This window comes from Acinonyx jubatus, chromosome A2, assembly GCF_027475565.1.
Source record: "Acinonyx jubatus isolate Ajub_Pintada_27869175 chromosome A2, VMU_Ajub_asm_v1.0, whole genome shotgun sequence".
Lineage (NCBI taxonomy): Eukaryota > Metazoa > Chordata > Mammalia > Carnivora > Felidae > Acinonyx > Acinonyx jubatus.
The window spans coordinates 147,180,887-147,207,039 of record NC_069383.1 but is presented as its reverse complement, the minus strand read 5'-3'; the positions used below and the strand labels follow the sequence as shown (position 1 = coordinate 147,207,039).

Genomic DNA, 26,153 nt, shown 5'->3' with positions numbered 1-26,153 from the left:
GTGTGCTCCTCCAAGCAGTCCCTGGCCCGTTGCCCACGTTTGTCCTTTTGCCTTGAGTTCGGTGCCCAACACAAGCCCTGGCACACAACAGAAATTCGTCTCTTCCTCCCCTAGAGTATCTTGTCTTTGAGTACCTGTGACACAGCTTTTGCCCTGGACTGTCATGATCTATCTCAGAGGCTAGGAGTCCCAGGAAAATGGTTATCCCTGGCCCCCCATTCAGAGCACCTAACCCTGGGCTTGGTTTCAGGGTTAGGAACTCAAATGAAATCACACAGCCTGGACCCACATCAAGTGCCAGAACTAGCTAGTTATGTGACTTTTGAGGCTTAGTTGCCCCATCTGTAAAACAAAGATAACAAATGAGCCCTTAGAGCAGGGTAAGTGCTCAGAAAAGTCTGCCTGTAACACTTCCAGCAACAGCCTGCTCTCAGGTTGTCCTGGGCAAGCTCTAACACCCTCACTTTTGGGGGAACACCATGAAGCATACTTTTCCCACAGAAGACACTTGGCTTTTTCCCTGACTGGGACACCATAACTGGCTCAGGAAAGGAGGTCCTCCATTGCCCTGAGAGGGTTCAGGTCCACAGACTTGACACGGGGGAGAAGATTGAAAGAACTTAGGGATACCTCAGGAAAGGTAGCCTCTACCCAGACAGCAGGTCCTCTTGGAGAGCTGGCAATAACCTGAGACCTGATTTGAGGCTGGGCAAGGGGAATGAGCTAGCACTGCATCCAACAGAACCTGCCCTCCTGCACGTTATTGCAGGCCACCTGGCTAAGTGCAACAGCTCAGCTCAGCATAGGGAGGGATAAGGGCCAAGACACCAGAAGAAAGAGATCAGGAAGAAATAGGAATATCCCGTCTGAAGGGGGCTACCATCAATCCCTCATAGCCATCCATGCCACAAGGGTCTTAAGTCTGCCCCAACCCTCACCTCAGTGCAAAAGTTCAGATCCTTCCCAAGAAAACCACACACAGTTGGCAGAGCCCTAGAGGTGGGGGGGGGGGGGGGGCTTCAAACAGCAACAATGTATTCCTTTCAGTGGGAAAAGGAAGTTCCTGGGCCCTCCCCGTCTGCTAGAGCAGGTGGTCTTTGAAGGAACAGGCTGATTGGAGGCCTCTGTCACAAGGATAACAGCCTCTTACCTCTGCGTTAATCATGATCAGTCAGAGCATCATACAATGCCTTCTTAAAAGAAAACTAATCTTGGGGTGCCTGGGTGGCTCAGTCGGTAAGCGTCCGACTTCAGCTCAGGTCATGATCTCACCGTTTGTGAGTTTGAGCCCTGCATCAGGCTCTGTGCTCTGTGCTGACAGCTCAGAGCCTGGAGCCTGCTTCAGATTCTGTGTCTCCCTCTCTCTCTGCTCCTCCCCCACTCACACTCTGTCTCTCTCTCCAAAATAAACATTTAAAAAATTAAAAAAACAAAACTAAACTAAACTTACTACTCCCTAGAGGCTTCCCAGAAGGCAAGGCACTCTCCAAGTGAGAACAAGGAAGCTCAGATCCCAGAGCCTCTCCCACAGATGGTTTTCAAGGCTGGGACTCTTCTTTTGTAATTTTGTTTATTATTGAATCAACTTAAAAACTCAACAGCATGATCATGGGAAGAAAAAATTCCACAAACAGTGAAGCAGCTTCTTGGCTTCAGAGCCAGCGCCGGGCTCCTGTGAGCGTGTTGAACAGGTAATCTCTGCCTGTGCCTGAGTTCAAATGGTCAGGAGGGAGAGAGGGCACTGCTGGACTCAGCAGAACAGCCTCCTTCCCTTAAAGGTAGGGGAAGACATTCCAGAACCCTTGGTGAGACCCTCCTTCTGCTTGATCCAACTCGTCCCTTCCCTCCTTTCTCAGCACTCCTGTGAGGTCTAGCTCAAATGCACAGGAAGCATCCTTGATTTCCCCAAACTGAACACCAGCTTCCCTAAGCCCAGTGCCAGATTAATCTGCCATAAATCACTGATGACAATGTAATATCTGGGGGACTTTCCCCTCACCACCGCTTCTGCCATGGGCAGGAACCAGACCAGGTCTGAGTTACCTTCTGGCCCAACAGATGTTTGAGAAACATTGGGGTGAGAACAGACCCCATTCAGGGAAAGAGTAGATAGTGGATGCCTGGTGGTAGGAGGAGACGCTGAGATGGGGTAAGGAGAGAAAGTGGACCCAGGTGAAGAGTAGTTTGGGAAAAGGGGGACTCACGGGAGTCCTGTGCTCTGCCATCAAAGTGCTGCTGATGGGAAGAATGAGAGGGGGTAATAAGTTGAGCCCTGCCCCCAGGAGCAGGTGGAGGTCTGCTCCCATAGGGGTCAGGATCCCACCTCCCTCCTCCATTCTGATGGTGCTGGCATGGGCTCTACCACAGAGGTAGCCAGCCACAAGGAAGGAGGCAGGCTTGGGAGGGGAGTCCTCTAGAGCAGCCCAGTGCCCACTATACAGGATGGTATGTTGACACACCAAGCTCAGGTCGACACTGCTGGGTGCCTGGGACATCTCCATTCTCGGTGCCTCCATGAACCCCTGAATGGACTCCTCAGTTCCCTGGATGCTGGGGCAAAGTAAAAGCACGAATACAGGATAAGGCTCTTGGCCCCAGGCTGAATTTAAGAGATGGACTCTCAGGCATAGAGGTATGCAAAGGAAACTGACCCGTTTAGTAGCAAAGCCTGGGCTGGTTTGCTTGGTGTCTGATGCATCTGGACCAACCTAAAATGACAGGAGGAGGGACCAAGCAGTGAGGGCTGCAGACCTGCTGACTCCAGGAACCAGCACCATCCATCTGCCCCTGTATACTGGAGATAGCCAATGTCCATATGCAATGCCCACACTGTTACCCCACCTTCCCCTGGGTCAGTCCTGTGCCCATAAAAAACTCACCCTTAGGGGCAGAACAAGTGTCAAGTGGAGGATAGGGGTCAGGAATAGGGGCAAATGCCCAGTGCATGATAGACTCTGAGTGTCGAGCACTGGGTCTCATCCACACCCACTCCATTCCAAGACCAAGCTGTGCCAACAATGGAGACAATTTCCCCCTAGTGCCTCTCTGCCTCTAACCTGATGACCTCTGGAGGGAGAGCAGCCCCCATTAATGGCAGTTTGCCTGCTCATCAACTTGGGCATTGTCACCAAATCTTGGTGAAAGCACCTATCACAGATGAGGTCCATTAATGGGCTGGGGCAAGAGCCCAGGAATAAGAACCCTACCCCTGGAAGAGCCTGAGGAGGAGCCAGCCCAGAGCCAAGACAAAGAGGGCGCTGGTCACTGTCAGCACCACCACAAACCAGGGCTCCGGCTGCCAGAAAGCCTCTGTGTCGGTCACAAGCAGGGGTGTCATCACTGAAGGCACCTGAAATGGGGGCCACAGCCCTGGCAAAATGATCATCCAGCCTTCAAATCACTCCAAGGGTTGGGCTACCCCACACCCCAGAGTTGCTCTTCTGTATTGCCAGGCTCCTTATGTTCAACGGTTCCCTCTGGAATGCCTTCCCCCATAGTTCCACTTGGGGAAACTGGATCTCCTTGCCCTTCAAGATCCTTTCGTCCTACCCCCCAAGGTCCCAAGGACCCCCCCTCACTGTGGATCTGTGGGTGCGGGTGGCCACTGTGCTGGCGCTCCAGGGAATTAGATGCACACTGACGGTGGCTGTGGTACTGAGGTGGGGGATGGAGGGACCTGCATCGGCCACACGGATCAACAGCTCATAAGTATAGAACTGCTCTGGCCAGAGAGGCCCCAACAAGATGTTGTTGTACACCAGGGTGGCTCCTTGCAGGCTGAATCGGCTCTGACTATTCCCTGAAAGCAGAACAAGGGGACCGTTGTTGGCCTTGGCCTGCTCCTTCCCCAACAGCCTGGTGGCCCCCATGATCCTCACCTCCCACAATGCTGTAGGAGAAGGCCAGACGCTGTGGCTCCTGAGGAACCCAACATGACACCTTGGTCACCTCCACACTATGGCCCAGGAGAGCGTAGATGGTGAGTTCCTGAAATGGAGGCTGACATTCCGGGGCATGGTCGTTCACATCCTGCAGGAATATAGCCAGGTCACCCCAAATCCTCAGGCCAGCCCCTCAGTCTCCTCCAGAGCCTAGGTATCAGGCAACAGGCTCCAAAGGTTTCCATAATGAGGCACCATCCCTTTTCAACCAACTAACGGAGGAAACTTAGGCACAGGGTGGAAAAGCAGAATGCTAGAGGAAGATGTGAACACTTTCCAATTTTTCCCAAGGCCTTGGGGCTCAATTACCTCAACCTCAATGGTAATTGTACAGGAACCAGAGCGGTGGTGAGTGGGGTCCTGGTCTTGGCCATGGTCAATCAGCAGGACATTGAGCCTGTATAATGTCTGCAGCTCATAGTCCAAAGATCCCAGGAGATGAACCTCCCCTAAAAGAGATGCCCACAGCCTCAGCCTGCAGAGTCAACTCTGGTTCCAACCCTCCATCCCAGCCCTGGGGTGGGAGTACCACTGAGACGGTCCACAGAAAAGATGGTAGGCCCTCCAGAGATGTAGTACTCAATGTTGTTGTGTGGGTAATCCTTGTCCATGCCCACCACAGAGCCCAGCAGAGTGTGGGGCCCTGCATCTTCCCGGATCCGGAACTTGTGTGGGACACAGGCTGGGGAGAACTCGTTCACAGGAGTCACCATCACCAGTACTGGCACCTCAGCTGGAGGCCATTTGACAGTCAAGGAGCTGGCATGGGGTGCCCAGCCATTCTCTAGGGTCTAAGGGGGGAGACATGGCCCTGCCCTGGGGGTTTAAGGAGGGAGAGGGTCTGGAAGGAGGACGAACAATAGCCATTCCTCCCTGGGTGGGGAGGTGTCTAGGAGAGGAGACATATGTCCCACCCTAGGGAGACAACTGTGCCCTATTGATTTCTGTGGGAGGAGAGGTGACCCTATCTTAAGGATGGGGAGAGAGGTACAGAACAGCCCTGTCCTGGATGTCCAGGCCTGGGTATGGTTACTCACTGGTCATCAGGGGCTGACCACCATCGAGCACCAGTATGGAGGCTGCATGCTGAAAGCAGGCCCCACGAGCATCACAGTCCAGTGTGGCATTCACCTGGCCAGAGGGGCCACAGAGTGAGGCTGAGTCAAGGCCTGGAAAAGTCTAGAGCCACACTGGGCCACCTCAGGTCAGGGCAACCACACATGGTCAACCCTGAGCCTCTGCTTTCCAGCTCTGTGGGTGCAGATTGGCTCCACCACCATCTCCCTCATGGCATTGGTCTCAGCTCCCACAGACCTTTGCCCCCCGACCCCTCCACCTTACAGTCCCCAGCACCCTGCATGTGGGTCAGGAGGCAGGGGCTGGGCACCTCCAGGACCCTGTCTCGAAGGCAGAGGCTAGCTGAGCCAGGAGGGCTGTGGAACTGCAGCTGGTAGTCGAGGATGGAGCCGGGAGAGTCTGGATCAGCACAAGTGAAGGTGTTCAGCACGGTGCCCACCGGCGTCGTCTCGGGGATTTGAGTCCTGGGAGCAGAATGCCGGCGGCAGGGCAAAAGTCAGTCTGGACCAGGAGAACCATGGTTCTCACCCCTATAGCTTACGTAAGGTTCCTGTATACTCACACCAGCATCGCTGGGAGGCAGCGCGGAGGCCAGCGGTTGACCGAGCGCACGTTCACCGTGAGCTCGAGCTCCACGCTGACCCACGGCCTGAGCCGTTCGTAGGCCTTCACTCTCAGTCTAGTGACCGCCGCGCCCGGGGCCTGCGCTAACTCCAGAGGCGCGGTGGTGCGAATCACACCGTCGGCTGGGCGGCGTAGGGGCGGGGAATGCTGAGTTTAGACCCGCCCCCAGGTCGGTTTGGTCCCCACCCTCACACCTAATCCACCCTCAGCGGGAGGGGGCTGAGTCTGGCCACCCCAGCTGCCTCCTCCAAGGCTCGCCTCTAATTCTAGCCCGGCCCCCAAACGGCACCGCGCCCGTGTCTGCCTGGGTTTCAGCCCCGTTTCTCAGCAGGGCGAGGAGGTAGTGCGGATCACTGTGGACCAGCCTGGGAGGCATCCCGCACCGCTCCCCACTATGCCCCTCACCACGTCCGATGGAGAAGAGGGGGCAGGGCACCGGGGAGAGGATTTCGTAGCGCACGTCGAAGCCCCGGGCCCGAACCTGAACCACCTTACCCCCGGGGGGCAGGTCCTCCAGGATGGTGATATTCGAGGCTTGCTTCCTGGACCAAAAGGGGGAAACTAGCTATGCCCTCTCCCGCCACCCCTGGCCCTGCCGGCGTGCCCCTCCCCTGGGGCTTCCCTCATACCCGAGCTAGCTGGGGACACCCCAGCAACCCCACCCCTTAACCTCACTCCCAATTCCCTGGGGCTAGGCCATGTCTCGTTCACTGTACTCAGGGTAGGGGAGCCTTACAGGAAAGAGATCAGGCTGGAGGGAACAGGCAAAACTTTCACCTTGAGCATCCCAAGGCAGCTTCGATTTTGTCCAAAAGTCACCAAAATCTGAAGCTGGAAGACCTGCAGTGCACACAGAACAGTAAGGGAACTACAGTGTGTGTATACCTGTATGTCTATGCCCAGTCGTCCCTTCAAATAGCAACCGCCCCCCCCCCACCTGGGGCCCTCCACAAGGAGCCCCCACTCCCACCCCATGATCTCTATGCTTACAGGCACTCCTTTAAGTCCCATTCTTGGGGCCATAAATATTTCCTTTAGGATGCAAACAGCTCAAAGAAGTGTGATATCTGAGTTATACACAATGAAACATCATTTAGAGTTACTAAGAGCCAGTCACTAAAACATGGAATTTTAAAGAAGGAACTTCTCAGGGCACCTGGGTGGCTCAGTAGATTAAGCATTGGACTCTTGATTTTGGCTCAGGTTATGATCTCACAACTCATGAGTTTGAGCCCTGCATAGGGCTCTGTGCTGACAGTGCAGAGCCTGCTTGGGATTCTCTCTCTCCCTCTCTCTCTTCTCCTTTCCCACTTGCACTTTTTCTCTCAAAACAAATAAATAAACTTTAAAAAAAAAAAGGCATGGAAATTTTAAAGAAAGAATTTCTCAGGACTCCTGGGTGGATCAGTTGGTTAGGCATCTGACTCTTGATTTCAGCTCAGGTCATGATCTCACGGGTTGGTTCGTGAGTTCAAGCCCCACATCTGGCTCTGCTCTGACAGTGCAGAGCCTTCTTGGGATTCTTTCTCACTCCCTCTCCCTCTGCCCCGCCCCTGCTCACACTCTTTCTCAAAATAAATAAATAAACTTCAAAAGCAAAAAACAAAAACAAAACTTTTAATGTTTAATTTTTTTAATGTTTATTTATTTTTGAGAGAGACAGAGACAGAATGCGAGTGGGTTAGGGGCAGAGAGAGACACACACACAGAATCCGAAGCAGGCTCCAGGCTCCGAGCTGTCAGCACAGAGCCCGACGCGGGGCCCGAACTCACAAGCTCATGACCTGAGCTGAAGTCGGACGCTCAACCGACTGCGCCACCCAGGCACCCCGAAAAAACTTTTAATGTTTAAAAAAATAATAACAGGGGCGCCTGGGTGGCGCAGTCGGTTAAGCGTCCGACTTCAGCCAGGTCACGATCTCGCGGTCCGTGAGTTCGAGCCCCGCGTCAGGCTCTGGGCTGATGGCTCGGAGCCTGGAGCCTGTTTCCAATTCTGTGTCTCCCTCTCTCTCTGCCCCTCCCCCATTCATGCTCTGTCTCTCTCTGTCCGAAAAATAAATAAAAAACGTTGAAAAAAAATTTTTTTAAATAAAAAAATAATAACAACGAAGGAATTTCTCTAGCCTTCTCCAGACTGTACTAGCCACTTTACCCAGAACTTTCTCTTCCTGTGTGAATGTTTTGAACATTCTCAATTCTATTAGAGGCATGAGGGGCTCCCTTTTCTTTCTGGAACTCCAGAACCCATCACAGAACCAGGCAAATGTGGGAGAATAGCCATCATGTGGCAGCATGTACAGGTGGCTATGTCTGAACACGAGGCAGCAAAATCTAGGAGGCCAAGAACAAACAAACCTCCAGGAAGTGGTGGCTCTGTCCATTGTGCGCCCCATCCATGGGTATCCCCAGGTCCCAAGTCATGCTCACCTTTTCAGCCTGGCCTTTGAGGCCCTGGGATGGCACCAGCAGCCAACCTTGACCATTGATGGAGAAAGGTCCAGGAAAGTATGGAGGGTCCTGGGCACTGATGATATTTATCTGACAGGACAGAGATTCTAGAAGCCCCAGCCTCAGCCCCCAGTGCCCCACAGCATCCCTGCCAAAACCCCCCAGCAACCTAGCAAGTACCTGTCCACACCAAACCCTCCCATACCCCGATACAGGGTGGGTCCCCAACCTCCACCCCTGGCCCCGATCCTCAATCTTCTCTGGTTTTAAACCAATTATTTTGCTTTTTAAACTGCATTTATTTTGGGGATTACAAAAGTAACACAATTTTCAGGGAGAATTCAGTACACACAGAGAACATGAAAGAACACATGAGATGTCCTTATAGGAACAGCCATGGTCTTTGGGGATGGGCAGCCAACAGCGGCTCTCTCCAAGAACATACATCACGCAGAGGCTTAGCTGACACTAAAGTGTTCCTCTGCTGGGCGGGGGGGGGAGGGGGGGGGGGTGGCTAGAGAGGGGCTGGGACAAGAAGGGGCCCAGTTTGGTCTCCCCATGTGCCTCCCTCATTCTGTCCCCCACTACCTATGTGCTGGGCTCACCTGGGCACGCTGGACTTCCAGGCCTGGCAGCAGCAGAGTGTACAGTCTGGCCCCAGGTGTGACTGTTTCCAGAACCTGAATGATTTCTCCAGCTAGCCAGAGGAGAGGTCAGGGAGGCTCTGTTCAGGCCATGCCTGCCCACCCCCTGCCTGCTGCCCCTGGCCTCACCTGGGCTGGCAAATCGGCCAGCACATGCACTATGACCAGGGTCCCGCCGCACATCCACAGAGAGTGGTCCCTCCATCACATGGTTGCCGCATGTGAACCGCAGCTGCAGCTTATAGTGATTCACCGATAGAGCATCCAGCCGGGCCGAGCTGCTTAAGGTCACCTGTGGCAGGTAGACAGCGCATGTGGGACTGTAGGCTCTCCACCCCCCTATACTGCCTGTGGCTTTGTGAATTTAGGGACTGCCCGTGTTCCCCCATGGCTCCCATCTGTGCCCATGACCCTACCATGCCCACATAGATCCCCTGCCACCTGGTCAGGCTGGGTGGGTTGAAGAAGGTGGTGGGTGGCTGCACATGGACCAACTGTAGGGTGGGCATGTGAGAAGTGCAGTTGAAGGAGAAGGACTGAAGGATCGTGCCGGGTCCCTGGCTCTCAGAGACATTTATGAACCAGGGCAGGCAGTGGAGTTCTGTGAGGAAGAGACAATTCAGACTGGAGGTCCCCCCACACACAAGCATAGTCCTGACCTTCTCCCTCAGGGCCTGGTCACATCTAGGGGCCAAGCAGCCAAAACTCTTCCTTGTCCCCCATATCCAACAATGGCACAGCTCATTTCACAGACCTGAGCACTTGGTTGAGGAAGCAGCCATGATAAGAAATGAGGGTCAGGGAGTTAGATCTTTGCCCTTTTCCCTTGCTCTCCCCCAGCCCCTGCACTCCATGGTAGCTTATCCAAGAAGGGTCACAATTCCACTCTAGTGTGGAATGGGGGGGCTGGGCGTGAGAACTGGAGTTCCCCCACCCACCAGCTCCTCACCAGAGACAGTCAGAGCAAGCAGAAGCGCCAGGATCCTGAGCAGTGCCATAGTGGCCTCAAGACGCAGACAGCAGAGGAGACTCCAGAAGACCAGCCGTGTTTGTCAGGCTCACCCTGTTGTCAGGTGAGTCGCTTAAACACAGCTGGGCAGGCTGCACTCCTGAGCCTCCCAGATTCTAGCTCCGCCCATCCCTGGTGACTTGAGCTCTAGACTCCAGACAGGCATTAAGAGGTCTGGACAACCCCAGGTTTCACTGCTTCTGATGAATCCCCCCGTTCTTACTACAACCCAAAGGAAATGTTAGGGGAAAAGGATCAAACTTCAGGTAGGGAAACTGAGGTTCAGGGAAGTAAGTCTCAGTCATGCAGTCCTTGGAGACAGCACAAGCACAGCATCCAGGAAAACTGGGCTCAGGATTTGCTACCCCACAGAGTCCAAACCCCAGTTGCCCACTTCCCCTCACCATTAAAACATTATCTGTCTACAAAATCTGAGCCCAGCCATCAACAAAATCTCTTAAAAGTTGTCTACATTCAAGAAGCAAAAAGAATCCTTGGTGATATAAATCAAATTAGTGGTTATGTGGGGGGAGGATATCAACTGGAGGGGGCACAAAGTGGCCTCTTGGAGGAGCTGGGGACAGTTTCTACCTTGATCTAGGTGACAGATGCATAAGTGTCTACAGACTTTAACATTTATTGAGCTGGGGGCGCCTGGGTGGCTTAGCCGGTTAAGTGTCCAACTCTTGGTTAGGCTCAGGTCATGATCTCATGGCTTTGTGGGTTGAGCCGTGCATCAGGCTCTGTGTTGCCAGCATGGAGCCTGCTTGGGATTCTCTCTCTCTCTCTCTCTCTCTCTCTCTCTCTGCCCCTCCCTCCACTTGTGCTGTCTCTGTGTCTCTCAAAATAAATAAATAAACTTTAAAAAACATTTATTGAGGGGTGCCTGGGTGACTCAGTCAGTTAAGCATCTGACTCCAGCTCAGGTCATGATCTCACGGTTTGTGAGTTTGAGCCCCACGTCGGGCTCTCTGCTGACAGCTCAGAGCCTGGAGCCTGCTTCAGATTCTATGTCTCATTCTCTCTCTGCCTCCCCGCTTATGCTCTGCCTCTTTCTGTCTCTCGAAAATAAATAAATGTAAAAAATTTTTTTTAATTTATTGAGCTGTACCTTTGAGAGTTGTCCAATTGTTATATTTATGCTATATGTCAATTTTTAAATTTTTTTATTTTTGAAAGTTCATTTATTCTGAGAGAGAGAAAGAGAGAGAGAAAGAGGGGCAGAAAGAGAAGAGAGAGAACATCCCAAGCAGGCTCCGCACTGTCAGCCCAGAGCCTGATGTGGGGCTCAAACTCATAAACCTGTGAGATCATGACCTAGGCCAAAATCAAGAGTCAGACATTTAACAGACTGAGCCACCCAGATGCCCCAAATTTATATGTCAATTTTTAAAAAGTTGTTTACACTTGCTCTTTCCAATTCTTCATCTCTCACTTGCTTCTGCCCACTATCATCAAGTTCGTCTCTCCCTTCATGAAACTGCCCTGTTGGAGTCCTCAGAGACCTGCATACTACCAGCTTCAGCAACTCATTCTCCAATCTTATCTCCTTGGTAGCATTTGACACTTGCTCCCTTGGCTCCTAAAGTGCCCACACTCTGTTTCCTCCCACCTCCCCAGCTGCTCCTGCTTAGCTCCTTTGCTGGTTCTGCTTTCCTACTACCACCCAGAGGAGTGCTCCAGGACTCAGTCCTGACTGCTGCCCTCCTCTGTCTATACTCACTTCTCCCATCTCCAAGTCAATGGCCTTAAATACCATCCACTCACTTTGCCTCCCAGATCTAAGGCTTCAGTGCTGATTTCTCTCCCAAATTCCAGAGTCACCCAGTGGCTGACCCGGCATCTCATATAGGATGTCTAACAGGCATCTCAAGGGTCACATGTCCACAAATAATCATTTGGTTTTCCTCCCCAAACCTGTTCTTCTCCAGTCTTTCCTGGATCAATTCACAGCAATTCCATCCAACCAGTTGTTCAGGCCAGAAATCTAGGAGTCATGCTAGATGCTCCTCTTTCCCTACTCATATTCATACATCAGCAAAACTTGATATTAACTCCAGAACATACCCCAAATTCACCCCCTTCTGTGCCCCAGCCCCACGCAGACCCAGGCCCTCCCTTCTCTTGGTGGATGAGGGCAGGAGCCTCCACTCTGATTACAGAGTGGTTCTCCTAAAGCAGATGGGATTATTTAAACAGGAGCCAGCCCAGGCCATTCCCTGCTCCAAAGTCCCAGTGCTCCCCCATTGCACCACAAACAAATCCCTGTATTTCTTTCTAAGGCCGCTAGGAGACTGGTTTTGCTGATCTCCTCATTCCCCCAACTACCACGTCTAGACACTTGGTCCTTCTTTGTCTTAAGCCCTGTCGAAATCCTCTCTTGTCCGGGCCTTTAACTGGCTGATCCATCTGCCTAGAATACCCCTCTTTTTTTTAAGTGTATTTTTATTTATTTTAATAGAGATATAGAGAGCAATTGGGGGAGGGGCAAAGAGAGAGGGAGACAGAATCCCAAGCAGGCAGTAGTACGCTGTCAGCGCAGAGCCCCATGGCCAAACCGTGAGATCATGACCTGAATCAAAGTCAAGAGTCAGACCCTCAGCCGACTGAGCCACCCAGGTGCCCCTAGAATACTCTTCTTTATCTCCCATGATGGCTCACTCAGATCACATACAGAATGCTGCCTCCTCTGAGTCCCCTCTCCCAAACAAGCCCGTCTGCCCCCCATTTCCGGTATTTTTCTGTCTACTGATTAGTCTTGTCTCAAGTTAGACTGTATCCTCGAACAGCCTTGGATCCTGGAGTGGTCTCCAGGAACGGACTCGGACCATTCTGGGCAGAGAGCGCCGCCCTAACCCTCCTGCGCTCACTCTCCGTAGTGGTGGCTAGTGGTGCGGGCAGAGGGAATGCGGATGTTGCGGCAGGAATCGCGGCTAACCGAGCCCTCCCCACTAGAGGGCGGCCCCGCCTTGCTTGGCCCAGATGCAGGACCGAGAGGGTGCGGGCTGGGCTTTGGCTGAAGCCCCTTCTCAGTGCTGCCGCAAGGTCCAGAGCTCCTGGAGTCCTCATTGGGGCCGGACCCTCCCATCACTTCCAGGGTCTGTCGAGGCCGGTTTCAGGACCGAATACAGTAGGTCGCGCCCGGAATGGGCCACAACACTGCTAGATCAACGACTGGGGGCGCTCTGCCCTCACGTGGGCGTAGCCACCGGATCCGCGAGCTCTTGAGGCCCCCTGCGAGAGGGACTGCAGTTCTATCCCGGGAAAAACGGGGAAGCAGAGGCTACTGCGGGGAAGTGACTTGTCCTAGGTGAAGCAGCGAACCTGGAGTGAGCTGAACCGCCCAGGGTGGTCGGGGAAGTCCCAGGCCAGACCCGCCCGGCTTCGAGACACAACCCAGCCCCTCGCCCCCAGAGCTCGCGGGGAGTGGGGAGTGGGCGTCAGGCACAGCTACCCGTCAGTGCCCTAGGGGCGGGACCACTTCAGTCCCTCCCCGGCCCCATTGGCTGCAGCACCAGGGGCGGGGCGCGGCTGCCAGATGTTGGGGCGGTGGCGGCGGCGGGAGCTACGGAGAGCGAGGAGCCGCGGCGCCAGTCAGAGGGCCAGGGTGCCGCTGGCCGGCCCGCTGGGCCCGTTCCGCGCCGGTCCCGCTGGAGTTCGAAGAGGAACTGGCAGGCCTGGCGGGGGCTCCGGCACGGGCATGCATAGCGCTCGGCTTGACAGCTTCCTGAGCCAGCTCCGCTGGGAACTGGTGAGACTTGGGAGCGGGTGTGGCTTGTGAGGACGCGTGTGGGGTGCCCAGCTGCCGTCCGGCCCGAACGACACACGGGTAGGGGGCCGTCCCGAGTGCCCATCCAAGGCGGGATGGTGGCGGGGAGGCGCAGATGGCCCAGATGGCCCGCATCGGGTTTCGGACTGTTGGGGGCTGCCCTGGGCATCAAGTAACAGCCGCCCAGCTGGCCAAGCTGCTGGGGCGGCGGAGGGAGGTGGCGGGGAGAAATTTATTTTGGGGCTGAGCAGGGGGCTGCGAGGGACTAAAGAGGTGCTAGAGCTGCTATGGATGCCTTCTACTCCAGGCTGACCTGTACTTCTTCTACCCCCCACCTGGCAAGTGCTCTTTCTCTGAAAGACGCTGTGAGCTTTGGGGAGCTGAATCCCTCATGGAAACAGGGGATGCTCCCCCACCCCCAGCCCTGAACAGGACTTACTTCCCGATGCAGGCGGGCCCACAACCCTGCCTCCCTCCCTGGTGGCGGGTACCGACTTGCCCAGCTCTGCGTGCTGCAGCCTGCCGGACTGCCACCAGGTCGGCTGACGCGAGTCACACGAGCTACGTGTGCCAGCGCCCCCATGCCGGCCCTGTGCCCACTAGAAGCCTTGCTGCCCAGGCCTGCAGGCCTATCCAGTCCTCCTGGGCCTTCTGCTTTGGGACTAGTTTGGCTAGGTAGGCAGGGGTGACAAGCACTACCCTTCCAACTTGGGCCCTCTCTTCTTCCACAGCTGTGTGGCCGGGACACTGGCTCACCCCCCATGTCTGGCCCCCTTCCACCATCCCCCAAACCTGGCCCAGGTGTTTGGCTTAGCCATGGACTCAGGGCCTCAGATGCCTTGGAAGAGGACTCAGTCGGCTGTGTGGAAGAGGAAGAAGGTATGGTGACAGGAGACAAGGGTATTGCCTTGGGGAGCCCAAGGGAGCATGTCCTGGACTGGGACTCTGGCTTCTCTGAGGTGTCGGGCAGCACATGGAGAGAGGATGAGCTGCCTGTACTCCAGCACCCAACACCCCCAGCATGGCCCCCCCATAGACAGCGCCTCTCGGCCAGTGGCATTCCCCTGCCTAGCAGGGCCCCTGTGGCCGGTGCACCACCTGCCCGTCGACCACGGCCCAAGTCTACACCAGACGCTTGCCTGGAGCACTGGCGGGGCTTGGAAGCTGAAGACTGGACTGCAGCCCTGCTGAACAGAGGTCGCAGTCGCCAGCCCCTAGTGCTGGGCGACAACTGCTTTGCTGACTTGGTGCACAACTGGATGGAGCTACCAGAGGCAGCAGGTGAGGGGGATGATAGTGGTGGTCCCCGTGCCCGTGCTCGGCCCCCTCAGTTCCTGCTTGGGCTCTCTGAGCAGCTGCGGCGCCAGCTGGCCAGGGCACGCAGGGCTGCTATGGCAGGAAAGCGACTGTCATGCCCACCTCGCCCGGAACCTGAACTGCCTGCAGATGTCTCACGATTTGCAGCCCTCATGAGCTGCCGAAGCCGTCAACCCATCATCTGCAATGATGTCAGCTACCTCTGACCCTGCCCTCCAGCCTGGGACAATAAAGGCCTTTCTCTGGTCTATCCTGGTTCCATACCCCTGAGGCTCTAGGAGGTGGCCCCAGCCCTTTGAGGCGCAGCCCAGGCAGGTGAAGCTAAAGAGCCTTTTCCTTCCCTGCAGGGGTCCCTGTCATGCCCACATCACCCACCCTGTGCATTACTGCCCCATGTTTTGCCATCCATCCTCTCCACTTACACCCTCCTTCAACAAGCATTTATTGAGTGCCTACTGTGGGCTCAGGATGCAGGGCTTGATACAGCCAGGTGATAGGGCTGCTGCCTTGTCACAGCTCGTAGTGCAAGGGTGGGAAGGTAGTGTCTTCCTCCTCACCCTCACAGCTGAGCTCCAGCACCAGCATCCGCTGCCCAGGCTCAAGCATCCGGCTTGTCACCTGCTGCACCAGTTTGGTCACCCTGGTAGTGTGGGGTGGGGGGAAAGAGGTTGGGAGAGATTGGGTAGGTGAGCAGTGGTAGGCAGAGTGACCTGACATGGACCAGGGGGTGCTGATGGGCCATAAGGAGCCCAAGCCAGGGGCAGGAGCAGCTTAAGACAGGAAACATCTGAAACTATTTTAGGAGCAGCAGGCAGGGCGGGCAGGAGGCAGGAAGCTGTGAGTCCCCTGGGAGTGGGCCGTGAAAGGGGGGCTTAACAGGGTGTGGAGGAGCTAATGGGGGGTGTGGAGGAGCTAATGGGGCCGGCCAAGCAGGCAGCTTGGAGGCCCCTCCTCAGGCTTTCAGCCCTCACCCCACCCCCAGCCCATTTGCCGGCTCCATTTGGCAAAAGAAAGCTTCAGGAGGGTGTGAGAGGCCCAAATGGGGTTGGGAGGAGGAAAGACTTCATCATGTCTCCCACCTCCAACCTCCAGGGACAGAACAAGTCCTGGCTAACGCCAGGTGCGGGCTCACCTAAGGGCCAGGTGCTGGGCCTGCTTTTCAGGTGACCATCCTGCTGAGTAGAGTAGGGCCTTGCCGTGCAGCAGCATCTTCACCCTCAGCCCATACCGTTCCTAGAGAGAGTCAGGTCAAGTGCCAGCTAGACTAGGCTGGGCCAAGACTGAAGGCGAGGAGGAGGAATGGGGCTCACCTGGAGATGGGCCAGCAACGACTTCAGGGTCCTTTCTGGCTGCCCAGCAGGCACCTTCAGGCGGTCCCAACAGGTCCAGGTCCATGTCAGGTGATGGCACTGGGGGTGGCGGGGGGAGGAATGAGAAGCTTCTCACACACACCCTCCCCCTACCCATTACCAGCAGCTGATGGCCCCTTTCCTAGGGGAGGAGCTGGACTAGAGGCAGGAAGCAGAAGCCCCGGGGCGGGGGGTTGGAAGGTGGGATCTGGGCCCAGAGTCTCAGTACCCTCCCCGCCTATGCTGGGGCCAGCACAGGAAATGGGGCTACGGGGCCCCCGCACAGGGAAACAGGCAATCCATCACACAGGCTGGTTGTATGTGTGTGTGTGTGTAGGGGGGGCGTTGCTTCCTGAGGAAACAGGAGCAGGGCCGCTGCAGTCTCCGATAAAGCAGCTTGATCCTCAAATGCAAGGCTGGAAGCTGGGGGGTACATCCTGCCCCCTCATCCTGTATTGCCAGGGCCTTGGGCTATGTGGGCACAGAGTATCAAGGGGCACAATGACCACTAGGGCCCCACTGGCTGAGACCCCAGCAGGGACACAGTCTGCAAGGGCCTCCTCTTCCTGTCCCCTTTCCTTCCCCATTTCAAAAATCTTGGGATTCTGGTGACTGGAGCTGAGGGTGGCAAGGCAGCCAGGACAGACCCCCGCCTCCAGAAAGCACAGTGGGGTCAAGCTGAGATGAGGCCAGAGGTGAGTTGGGGGGGATCCTCCCTTGCTCCCTCCCCCTCTACCGCAGACAAAGGCAGCTTATGTGCTAGAAGCCCTTCACAAAGGGGCTCTGTGTACTGTGCCCTGAGGGACCCCAGCAAAAGCCCAGTGCTGGCCCATGACCTCTCCCCTCTCCCTTGGTGAGGGTATTCTCTCCACCCCCTCTCCTGTGCCCCAAGAAAATGCCAACTAACTACTGCCTAGCCTGGGCACACAGCCAGGGGCATCCACAGCCCTGCACTTGAAGGAACACACATGGACACAAGCCTGGGAATGCCTGCATGTGTACTCACATGCACATCCATGCAAGCCCACATTGAAGAAGAGTCCTGTACTCCCATCTGGCACACAGATGTGCCAGCATCCTCCCTCCATGGCCACAAACCTCAGGGCCAGGGATGCCCAGACCCCTGTGCACTTAGACGCACACAACCCTCCCCCCTCCCCTCCACCGCAACTGGTGAGCTCAGTGGCCTTTAACTCAGCTTGGAGAGTGTGGGCCAGGATCCCCATGCCATGCAGGCTGAAGTTAGGCTCTGTTTGGGGCTAGGGCTCTAGTCCTCCCTCCCTACCACCTCCCCCTTAGGGCTGGTGGAGGCTGTGAGGGATATCTGGCTCCACTAATGAGTTAAAGCTGCAGCTCCCCCAGACCCGGGCTGTGGAGGGATGGGGGTGGGGGTGGCTGACGGCTGCTTCCTGTGTCTGACAGGTCCCAGTCTGGCTTCACAGCAGGAAGGGGGCTGGAGGGAGTCTTAAGTACTCCCCCAGAGTCTGGGTTCTGGTACAAACCCAAAGCCAGAGTAGAGCCTGTTTTGGTAGGTGCAAGGAGAACCCAGGCCTCGTGTTGGGGGGGGGGGGTGTCAAGGGCTCACCTTCTGGATGGCTGGGGCGCAAGGCACCCAGCGGCTAAAGCGGTTTTCAGCCAGATGCAGGTGGCTGTGGCGAAAAGCACTGAGGGGCCGTGGCCCATTCACCACCTTATACAGCTCCAGGCCCACCAAGCCAGCCACAGCTGCTGTAGTGGTGACAATGGCTGGAATAATCTGGCCCACAATTCGCTTGCTCTGCCAAGGACAAGAGATTTGGTCTGGGCCCAAGGTGTAGGGCTAGGGTTTGACCTCCACCTCTAGGCCCCAAAGGGCAGGGTTACCTGGGCGTGGTTGGCAGGGGGGATCCCATAGTTCTGAGCTCGCAGGCTTGCTGCCGCTGCCACAAAGTCCACATGGAAGTTGCTATCATTGTCCTGTGAGGCCCAAGTCACAGTCATGTTAACACTGCCCCAGAGTCCCTAGCCATGGCTGACCACATGTCACTGTACAGGTCTTCCCATAATTCTGTGGGATGGATGCTTACATCTCCCCACTTATCAGGTAAGGAAGCTGAGGCTCAGGGAAGGTGATCTGCTTTTGGGGTCCTGCTGGGAGGAGGATTCAGGCCAAGGGACTTCAAAGCTACTTTCCTAGCTCTTGAACTTCCCCAAGAATCTTCCCCAACTTGTCCCTTCACCCCTACTTGGACTCCCACCTTCTCAAACTTCAGGGGCTCGAGGGGAGGGCTCCCACTCCAGACTTCCAGGACTTTGTGCAGTTTCTTCAATTGCTCAGGGCCTGTCAGAGGAAGGGGTTAGAAGTTCTTAGCCCCTACCTTCTGTGTTCTGCCTGGAGCCTGGTGCCTATTCTTGGTCTCTCCTAAGACTAAACTTGCCACTTTCAGGGAGACCCCCTGAATGATAGTGCAGTCTCCTCTCAAGCAGCCCCAGCCCTACTTGTGTGTGTGTGTGTGCCTGCATGCGTGTACCAATTATCTCCGTCCTCACCTGGGGAACATAACTAGGTTTGTGGGGGGGGAGGTTGCTGAGAATCTGCCATGGGAATAGAGGTGCAGGGGTATGGGTAGCAGGGAGAGTGCCTACTGAGGGGCTAGAGGATGAGCCCAAGCCTTGAGAGAAGCAAAATCAGAGGGCCTGAGAGATAGTGATTTGGCTGCGGGGTCCCCAGGCCCCATCTTCCTTCTGCAGCATAAGCTGAGGACAGGGCTATGCCTTTGGATGGCAGCATAGGGGGCCAGAGGTCAGGAGCCTCACCAAACTCAGCAGAAGCCCGAGCTAGCTCCAGGTCGTTAGGAAAGATGGGGACCAGGTTCTGGGGGACGGGCAGTGGCAGCAACTTCAGTAGTTCCCTGAGTGCAGTCTGGTCCCGTGAGCCAGGCAGTCCATGCATCTGGGCATACAAGTTAGCGGCCGCCAGCACATAGAGGAGGTGTGTGTCCTGCAGTCAGAGCAAGAGCATGGGAAGACGCATGGGTAGAGCGAGCATGTACAGGTACATGGGGTAGGGGTCACCACCCATTTGTGGATCTGTTTGAGTGTCTGCCTCTGTGTCACACGTGGACACCCACATGCGCACAAACACAGCAATCTCCCTCAGCATCTGCTTATCTCTGAAGAACAGGGGCCCACTTCTGCTCTGAGGGGTCACATCCCCATCTTGGGGTTCCTAAGGGACCCCACTTACTTGGCTGGCATCAAACTGCAAGGGCTGTGGACACTGTTTGGAACCTGACCAGAAAAGAGTTCCATCCTCAAGCACCTAAGGAAATGGAGGCTGCTGGGCTCGGTCTGGTTCCCCTGAGCCCTCAGCCTCCCAATCCCTAGCTACCCACTTTATCAGGTGGGAAACGATTCAGGAGCTGCATGATGCCATCATGGAAGCATAGTTGCCAGTGGCCAAGAGCCCACACCACACAGTCTTGCCAGGTCTGTGGACGCTGTCTTAGGACACCCAGCACCTCCTGCAGCAGGGTCAGCACCTTTAGCCCATCTGGTTCTGCCAGAGAAGTGGGTGCCCTGCGGACAGAGGAAGGGTTTCGAGGCTAAAGCCCTGAAGATTCTGGTGCTAGGGGCTAGCTAGGGGTAGCCCTCTGGTGCTAGAGGGCTCCCGTCCACCCCTCTTTATTTTTTTATTTTTTTAAGTTATTTATTTGGAGAGAGAGAGAGTACACAGGAGGGGCAGAGAGAGAGAGGGAGAGAGAGGATACCAAGTGGGTTCTATGCTGTCAGCACAGAGCCCAACAAGGGGCCCCAACTCAAGATCCATGAGATCATGACCTGAGCAAAACCAAGAGTCGGATGCTTAACCGACTGAGCCACCCAGGCGCCCCTCCCGTCCACCCCTCTTGGTGGCCTTACTGTTGGTGGCGGTTGATGGTCTCAGCAGACAGACGGAAGAGCCCCTCAAACTCATCCCGGGCCCACTGTGGGGGAGAGAGGAACCATGAGGTGTCACACGGGGAATCAGTCTACAGCTGAGGACTGAGCTGGGTGGGCTAGGCCTTTCTGGGGTGCGTCCTACCTGCACGGTGTGCTCGACTGTGCTGGGGAAGTACCGCAGGGTGCAGACAGGGTAGGTAGCATTCTCAGAAGCTATAGCTGAGGCAGGGGCTCTGTAGGTCTCAGTCACACACGGCATGAACACTGAAGCATGTCCCAAGGTACCATGTGTCCCCGCCTCCAGCAGTGGCTTCAGATAGTGGGTGCAGCGAGCAGCCACATAGCGCCCTAGCAAGAGGGGCAGAGGGTCAGGAATGGGGCTGGCACTGCCTTGACCAAGGGGCTGAGTTTCAAGGGCGAGTGCTTACGGGCCTGGAAACTGTCCAGGGCAGCAGCCACACCGTCCACATGGGAGAAGAAGTTGTTCCCATAGATGTGCTCTGTAGTGGGATCCAGTGGGTAGATGAGTGGGGTCACCTGCAAGTCTGAGTTCAGGTGGCGAGCAGCCTCTGCAGCTACCTCTGCCTTAGGCCTCTGAAAAGAGAGCAGGAAGATGCTGGGGGTGTTGGGGGGCACTGTGGGAGGACCGTCCAGGATGCTAGGTGTGGGTAGGGGCCGGCACTCACACCAATGTCCTGGGTCCTGAAGAGGAACTGACGGCTGAGATTGGAGCGCTCTATGTGGTCCATGTCGGCAATAGTTACTCCCCCGCTGGCGCCAGCCCCGAGGCCCACTAGGGCAAAACCTTTGAGCAACTCACAACCGATAGCTCCAGCACCCACCTGCCAGCAGGAGCAGCCTTAGCCAGAGGGCCTGGCCTGGCCCTCCCACAGACATCTCCCAACTGGACCACAAAGCTCACCAGGAGGTAATGCTGGCGGCTCAGCTTCTCCTGAAAACCAGCCCCAAACACTGCAATTTGCCCATCATAGCGACAATGTCTCTAGAAGACACAGACAGGGGTCAGTGATGGCCACTGGCCTGTGCTGTGTCTCCGTCTTACGCTAACTTTTCCAGGTCAGGATCTCTGGATCGTTCTTCCTGTTCCTTCCCTAGTTCTGAATTTGGAGAAAGCTTGCACCCCTACCCCAGGTTCTTACCGGAGCACAGTCCTCTGGTTTGAGATGGGGCTCCCCGTCTTCTGGAAGGCAATCGAGGGCATCAAAGTAAAGCCACTGGTCCAGGGGCATGAACTTCCCGGAGATTGCCTAGAGGCCAGCATTTTAGTGTAGGGACTCCTGCCAGCTCCAGAGCCCCTAGGATCCTGGCTGGGCTTCACCAGATTGGCGAAGCCTCCAAGGCCACTGTCTGGTACTGGGCACTCTCTGGCACCCACACTTACCTCCACACCCTTCCCAGTCCCACCCTGCCTGTGCCTGTGCTCACTTTCAGCACTTCCTGGGCGGCCACCGCACCCAACATGGCTGCCATGGGGCTCAAGCAACCAGCACTACTCAGGGCGACTGTCTGCAGGAGAGCCTCATCCAGAGGCTCTTCCAGCGGCTCTCCTTCTGTCCCCTTCAGTGGTTCCAGGGACTGGGCCAGGCCCACCACCATCTCTGCATCAACCTGTGGGGTAGAACTCTGTGGGCACGGCAGCCCTGGCCTGAGCTCCATTCCCTGCTCAAACCCTTCATGCAGCCACCCCCCATTTCCAGAGAAGTGGAAGCAGAGCCTAAGTGTGAAGGCCCAAACCAGTTGCCAGACTGTGCAGCCCCACCAGAGAATGCCTAGACAATGCCCTTGAGGGCTTCATCAACACGGGTAGAGATTTCACCTTAGAACTGAGTGGTTAGGAGGTGGCGGGGTCCCCAGCCTTTGTGCCTGGTACTTTCAGGGACCCTCTCTCTGGCCTAGAGACAGTGTTATCATTTCCTATATGTAAGTGGGAAAATGCCTCTGGGATTATAACTTGGGTCTGTGAGATAATCATTGTTGCCTCCTGGCAGGTGAGACCCCAATAAGACAGAGGCTCAAGGAAGAGCAGAGGGGCCACTCACAGGATCCCAGGGCCGGGGCAGGCGGCCATTGAGGTGCTGGAACTGGTGCAGGGCACGGAAGGCCTGATGTAGGCAGCGGGCGCGGCGAGCTTCCTGGGAACTCTGGGCCACCACACGGGGCTGGAGCAGAGCTACATCCAGGGGCTTCTGTAGCAGGTACTTAGCTCAGGGTCAGGTTCAGAAGACTGTGGGCCCCTTGAAGCTCCCCTACTTCAGATGCACTTGCACTCACATGGCTCACAGTCTTGGGCCTCTTGACCTCAGTGACAGTCCCACCACTCAAGTAACAGGAGAAATTTGCTGTGTCCCCAATCTCCAAGGTTCTGTCCCCTAGGGGAGATCCAGCCTCGTCAGTATGATCTCTGAACCGGAGTAGTTCTTTATACTCTATCCTGTCTTGCATCTGTGTCCTTGACCTTGCTCCATGCTGAGGAAGGTGGAAGAGAACCTACCCCCAAGGACCAGAGCCAGGCTGTGTGTGCCCCCAGTTGGGGCTTGGGTGCTGGGCCTGGAAGTGGAGAGGGTTGGCTTACCGTGCACGTGGATAGGCCGGGGATCACAGCCATTGAGCTCCACCATGCCCTTAATGCCCGAGAAAGTCACCAAATCCCCATCGCAGAAGTTGTGGGCCTCTTTTTTCAGAGTAAGAATTCCAGGGGAGCCCTGGAGAAGAGGAGGCTTGGTTCAGGGGTGCCCTCCTTGGTCAGCAGGTGAGCACCCACACTTCAACACCCACCTGGGAGATGTGCTGGATAGCAGCTGTCAGGGGTTCTGCCTCTGTGGGATCCTGCACAGTGAAGTCCTCACCAAAGTCACAGAACAACTGCCTGTGGTGTGGTGGCAGGGGTCACTGAGACGGCTCAGTGGCTAATCGCCATGCTTGTGGTGAAGCGTGGGAGACACTAGGGCAAGCTCAGAGAGCCAGCACTGGGAAGGGATACTGGGAGAGGCTTGGAAGCTAGAGTTTGAGGGACTTACTGAGCGGGTCTGGAGGCTGGGGTGGAAGAAGCAGAGGGGTGGGACTGGGGACCAGAACCAGAAGGGGATGCTGGGACAGGCCTGGGGCTGGGTGGAGGGGCACTGGAGCAAGCCTGGAGCTAGGAATAGCACTGGGACCAGTTGCTGCCTGTGATGTGGTAGGCCAGGCAGGGAGCCTTGCTCACCCCACAAGGCCCCGGGTATCGGCCACCAGAAAGCAGACTCCGAGCTTGTGGCATAAAGTGCCCAACTTCAGCTGCTCCTCCAGCTTCGAGGTGGTCAGCACCACTACCTGGATGGACCCCGTGATCAGCAGGGCCAGAACCGCTGCTCAGCTCAGGGCTAGAGGAAGGGACTGGGCTCACACAGAGAGGGGGGCAGGGAGGGTACCTGGAAGTCCAGCAGCAGCTCCTCGGTGATGTCACCTGTGTGGATGCATACCTGGACAGCTCTGTTAAGCTTAGCCACAAGTTCTTGAGATGCCTCAGCCCTGCTTCTTTCCAAGTCCTGCTCTGAGAGGAAAAACTAGAGAGGGACACAGTAGTCTGGCTTGAGCACGGAGATTTCTCTCCGGTCCTTGGTCTGGGAAGCATAGCCACCCACCCCACCACCCCAGCTGACCCTCACCTGGGCAGCCAGGTCAGACCAACAGGTAGGGTGGGGATCATGCAGAGTGAGGCTGCCCACACCCATCAGGACCAGGTTTTTGGCCACCTCAGCCCCCAGGCCCTGAAGGCCTGACAGCAGGACCTTCGCTCCCTGAATCTTCTGCATGGCCGGCAAATCCAGCACATACCTGCGGATGGGGAAAAAGAAGGTAGGCGATCAGCGACCAGAAGTCAGAAAGACACCCCATTCCCTTCCCCGCCTCGGGCCTCACAGCTGCCGTGAGTATCGCTCCTTATCCAGCAACTTGGAGGTCTCCGGGACAGCCATCCTGCGGCTGGACAACAGGCTGCAGCGCTTATAGACGCGGTCGCTGCGTGGGAGGCTGTGCTAGCAGAGGCCAGTGCCTCACTGTGGCTAGTGCACACAGGCACTTTGTCTACGGGACTGAAGGACGATACCAGTCACAGCTTTCTTCCTGGCTCCTCCGTCATTTCAGGGGAAATGAAAGTGAAAGTAAAACTAGACTGAGCCGGCTTAGTCCTGCTAGTCCTGCCTCCAGACCATCCTGAACGATTCTGGCAGCTGTAAGTCACAGGCAAAGTGGGACAGAACTCCTGTGTCTATTTGGCCTCTGTGAGAGCAGGTATCTTTCTTGAGGAAGGAAGCCACGGGAGGGATCCATGTGGGCTGGAGGCGATGGTCTCCTGTGGCTCTCTAGATGTCCCAAACCTCAGGCCCCATCCCCCGCAGTGTGGCTGCCTGAATGGGCTTCCTGCCCACAGAGTGCTGGCAGGAACCCCCGTGTCCTGAGGACTCACCTTGTCCACCACACAGGGTAGAGCCAGTCCCATCCCAGAGGCTGTGGGAGCTTATGAAATTACATTGTCCTGCCCCCGGGGCCCAAACCACAGACCCAGGTGGAGCCTGGCATCTTTGGGAATACCCACCTGCTTGGCCCTGGGCCAACTCCTCAGAGGATAAGGATTCCCCCTTGCCCACAGCTGCCAGCCTAGGACAGATTGCAGTCCTAGGTGACCAGTCAGGGATGAGTCTTAGGACTCAAAGAGGGTGGTCAGTCTCTGAGTGCCAGACCTAAGAGTGGCAGCCATGATCACGTGTCCTTACTTTTCATTTGAATTTTTATTTTGAAATAATTATAGACTCCAAGGAAGTTGCAAAAAACATAGAGGTCCTGTGTACCCCTCACCCACGATGTGTCCTTCTGCCTTCTTTAGGAGCCAGGGGCCAGTTCTCCAGACGACAGACCACAGTTCCCCACAAAACTGCACAGTAGCTAAACCAGATGTGGTCATAAGTTCTTTTTTTTTTTTTTAATGTTTATTTATTTTTGAGAAAGAGAGAGAGTGTGAGAGGGGAAGGTGAAGAGAGAGAGGGGGACAGAGGATCCAAAGTGGGCTCTGAGCTGTCAGCACAGAGCCCGATGCAGGGCTCAAATTCATAAACCATGAGATCATGACCTGAGCCGAAGTAGGATGCTCAACCAACTGACCCACCCAGGCGCCCCATAAGTTCATTTTTTAAACTGAGGTAACATTCATATAATGTTAAAATAACGATTGTAAAGTGGCATTTAGTGTACTCACAATGTTGTACAGCCACCACCTCTCTCTAGTTTCAAAACTTTTTATTAAAAAAAAATTTTTTTTAATCTTTATTTTTGAGAGAGACAGAGTCAGAGCATGGGAGGAACAGAGAGAGAGGGAGACACAGAATCCTAAGCAGGCTTCAGGCTCTGAGCTGTCAGCACAGAGCTGGACGCAGGGCTCGAACTCACAAACCGTGAGATTACCATCTGAGCCGAAGTCAGACGCTTAACCGACTGAGCCACCCAGGCACCCTGAAAAACTTTTTCACAACCCACTGAAGAACACCCCCACCACATTAAATAATCACTACTTATCCCCTACCCCAATCCCCTGGCAAACACTTAGATTCTTTCTGTCTCTAGGGATTTGCATATTCTGGATATTTCTGTGAAAGGAATCATACAAAATGTGACTTTTGATATCTGCTTTCACTTAGTGTATTTTTGAGGTTCATCCAGACTGTAGCATGTATTGGTACTTCATTCCTTTTTTTTTTTTTTAATTTACTTATTTTTGAGAGAGAGACAGAGAGAGCAAGTCAGGGAAGGGCAGAGAGAGAGAGAGAGAGAGAGAGAGAGAGAATCCCAAACAGGCTCCACATTGTCAGCACAGAGCCCAACACCGGTGCTGAACCCACAAACCGTGAGATCATGACCTGAGCCATAAACCAAGAGTCAGACGCTCAACCAACTGAGCCACCCAGGCACTCTGGTACTACATTCCTTTTTTATGGCTGAATAATATTCCATCACATGCATATATCATGAATCGTTTATCCAGTCACCTGTTGATGGACATTT

General features: G+C 55.3%; 3 protein-coding genes across 20 annotated transcripts; 1 reads left to right on the top strand and 2 right to left on the bottom strand.

The window, feature by feature from the left end:
• Positions 1-1,546: 1,546 nt before the first annotated feature.
• CDHR4 (cadherin related family member 4) lies at positions 1,547-12,596 on the bottom strand. 12 transcript variants are annotated; one of them, XM_027038741.2, is made up of 19 exons: positions 9,684-12,596; positions 9,151-9,335; positions 8,864-9,026; positions 8,696-8,787; positions 8,070-8,180; positions 6,379-6,482; positions 6,048-6,184; positions 5,581-5,764; positions 5,329-5,482; positions 4,979-5,072; positions 4,471-4,674; positions 4,251-4,390; positions 3,879-4,029; positions 3,579-3,799; positions 3,207-3,349; positions 2,652-2,708; positions 2,460-2,550; positions 2,205-2,235; positions 1,547-1,708 (listed from the first exon to the last, which is right to left on the bottom strand). In XM_027038741.2, exons 1-19 carry the CDS (start codon positions 9,730-9,732, stop codon positions 1,653-1,655), a joined length of 2,367 nt encoding a protein of 788 aa, XP_026894542.1. In that variant the 5' UTR covers positions 9,733-12,596; the 3' UTR covers positions 1,547-1,652. The 12 variants fall into 12 exon arrangements, 9 of the variants coding, with proteins under 9 accessions (XP_026894542.1, XP_014932562.1, XP_026894543.1 ...); XM_015077076.3 differs by having other exon boundaries at positions 2,205-2,232; XM_027038742.2 differs by having other exon boundaries at positions 1,550-2,235; positions 3,285-3,349.
• A 193-nt stretch (positions 12,597-12,789) lies between these two features.
• On the bottom strand, positions 12,790-24,255 carry UBA7 (ubiquitin like modifier activating enzyme 7). Of its 6 annotated transcripts, none has more exons than XM_053219363.1 (24): positions 24,018-24,254; positions 23,765-23,933; positions 23,528-23,662; positions 23,323-23,429; positions 22,896-22,986; positions 22,693-22,822; positions 22,392-22,489; positions 22,160-22,306; positions 21,546-21,728; positions 21,260-21,367; positions 21,022-21,102; positions 20,786-20,941; positions 20,528-20,693; positions 20,242-20,447; positions 20,079-20,143; positions 19,553-19,736; positions 19,405-19,479; positions 18,975-19,158; positions 18,416-18,498; positions 18,042-18,134; positions 17,764-17,955; positions 16,140-16,238; positions 15,962-16,062; positions 12,790-12,977 (listed from the first exon to the last, which is right to left on the bottom strand). In XM_053219363.1, the coding sequence occupies exons 1-24, from the start codon at positions 24,071-24,073 to the stop codon at positions 12,935-12,937; spliced, it is 2,952 nt and encodes a 983-aa protein (XP_053075338.1). In that variant the 5' UTR covers positions 24,074-24,254; the 3' UTR covers positions 12,790-12,934. The 6 variants fall into 6 exon arrangements, 4 of the variants coding, with proteins under 4 accessions (XP_053075338.1, XP_014932558.2, XP_014932560.2 ...); XM_015077072.3 differs by lacking the exon at positions 12,790-12,977 and adding an exon at positions 15,253-15,469; XM_015077074.3 differs by lacking the exons at positions 12,790-12,977; positions 21,546-21,728 and adding an exon at positions 15,253-15,469.
• On the top strand, positions 13,267-15,079 carry INKA1 (inka box actin regulator 1). Of its 2 annotated transcripts, none has more exons than XM_027038744.2 (2): positions 13,267-13,494; positions 14,244-15,079. In XM_027038744.2, exons 1-2 carry the CDS (start codon positions 13,282-13,284, stop codon positions 15,033-15,035), a joined length of 1,005 nt encoding a protein of 334 aa, XP_026894545.1. In that variant the 5' UTR covers positions 13,267-13,281; the 3' UTR covers positions 15,036-15,079. The 2 variants fall into 2 exon arrangements, with proteins under 2 accessions (XP_026894545.1, XP_026894546.1); XM_027038745.2 differs by having other exon boundaries at positions 13,351-13,572.
• Positions 24,256-26,153: the final 1,898 nt, after the last annotated feature.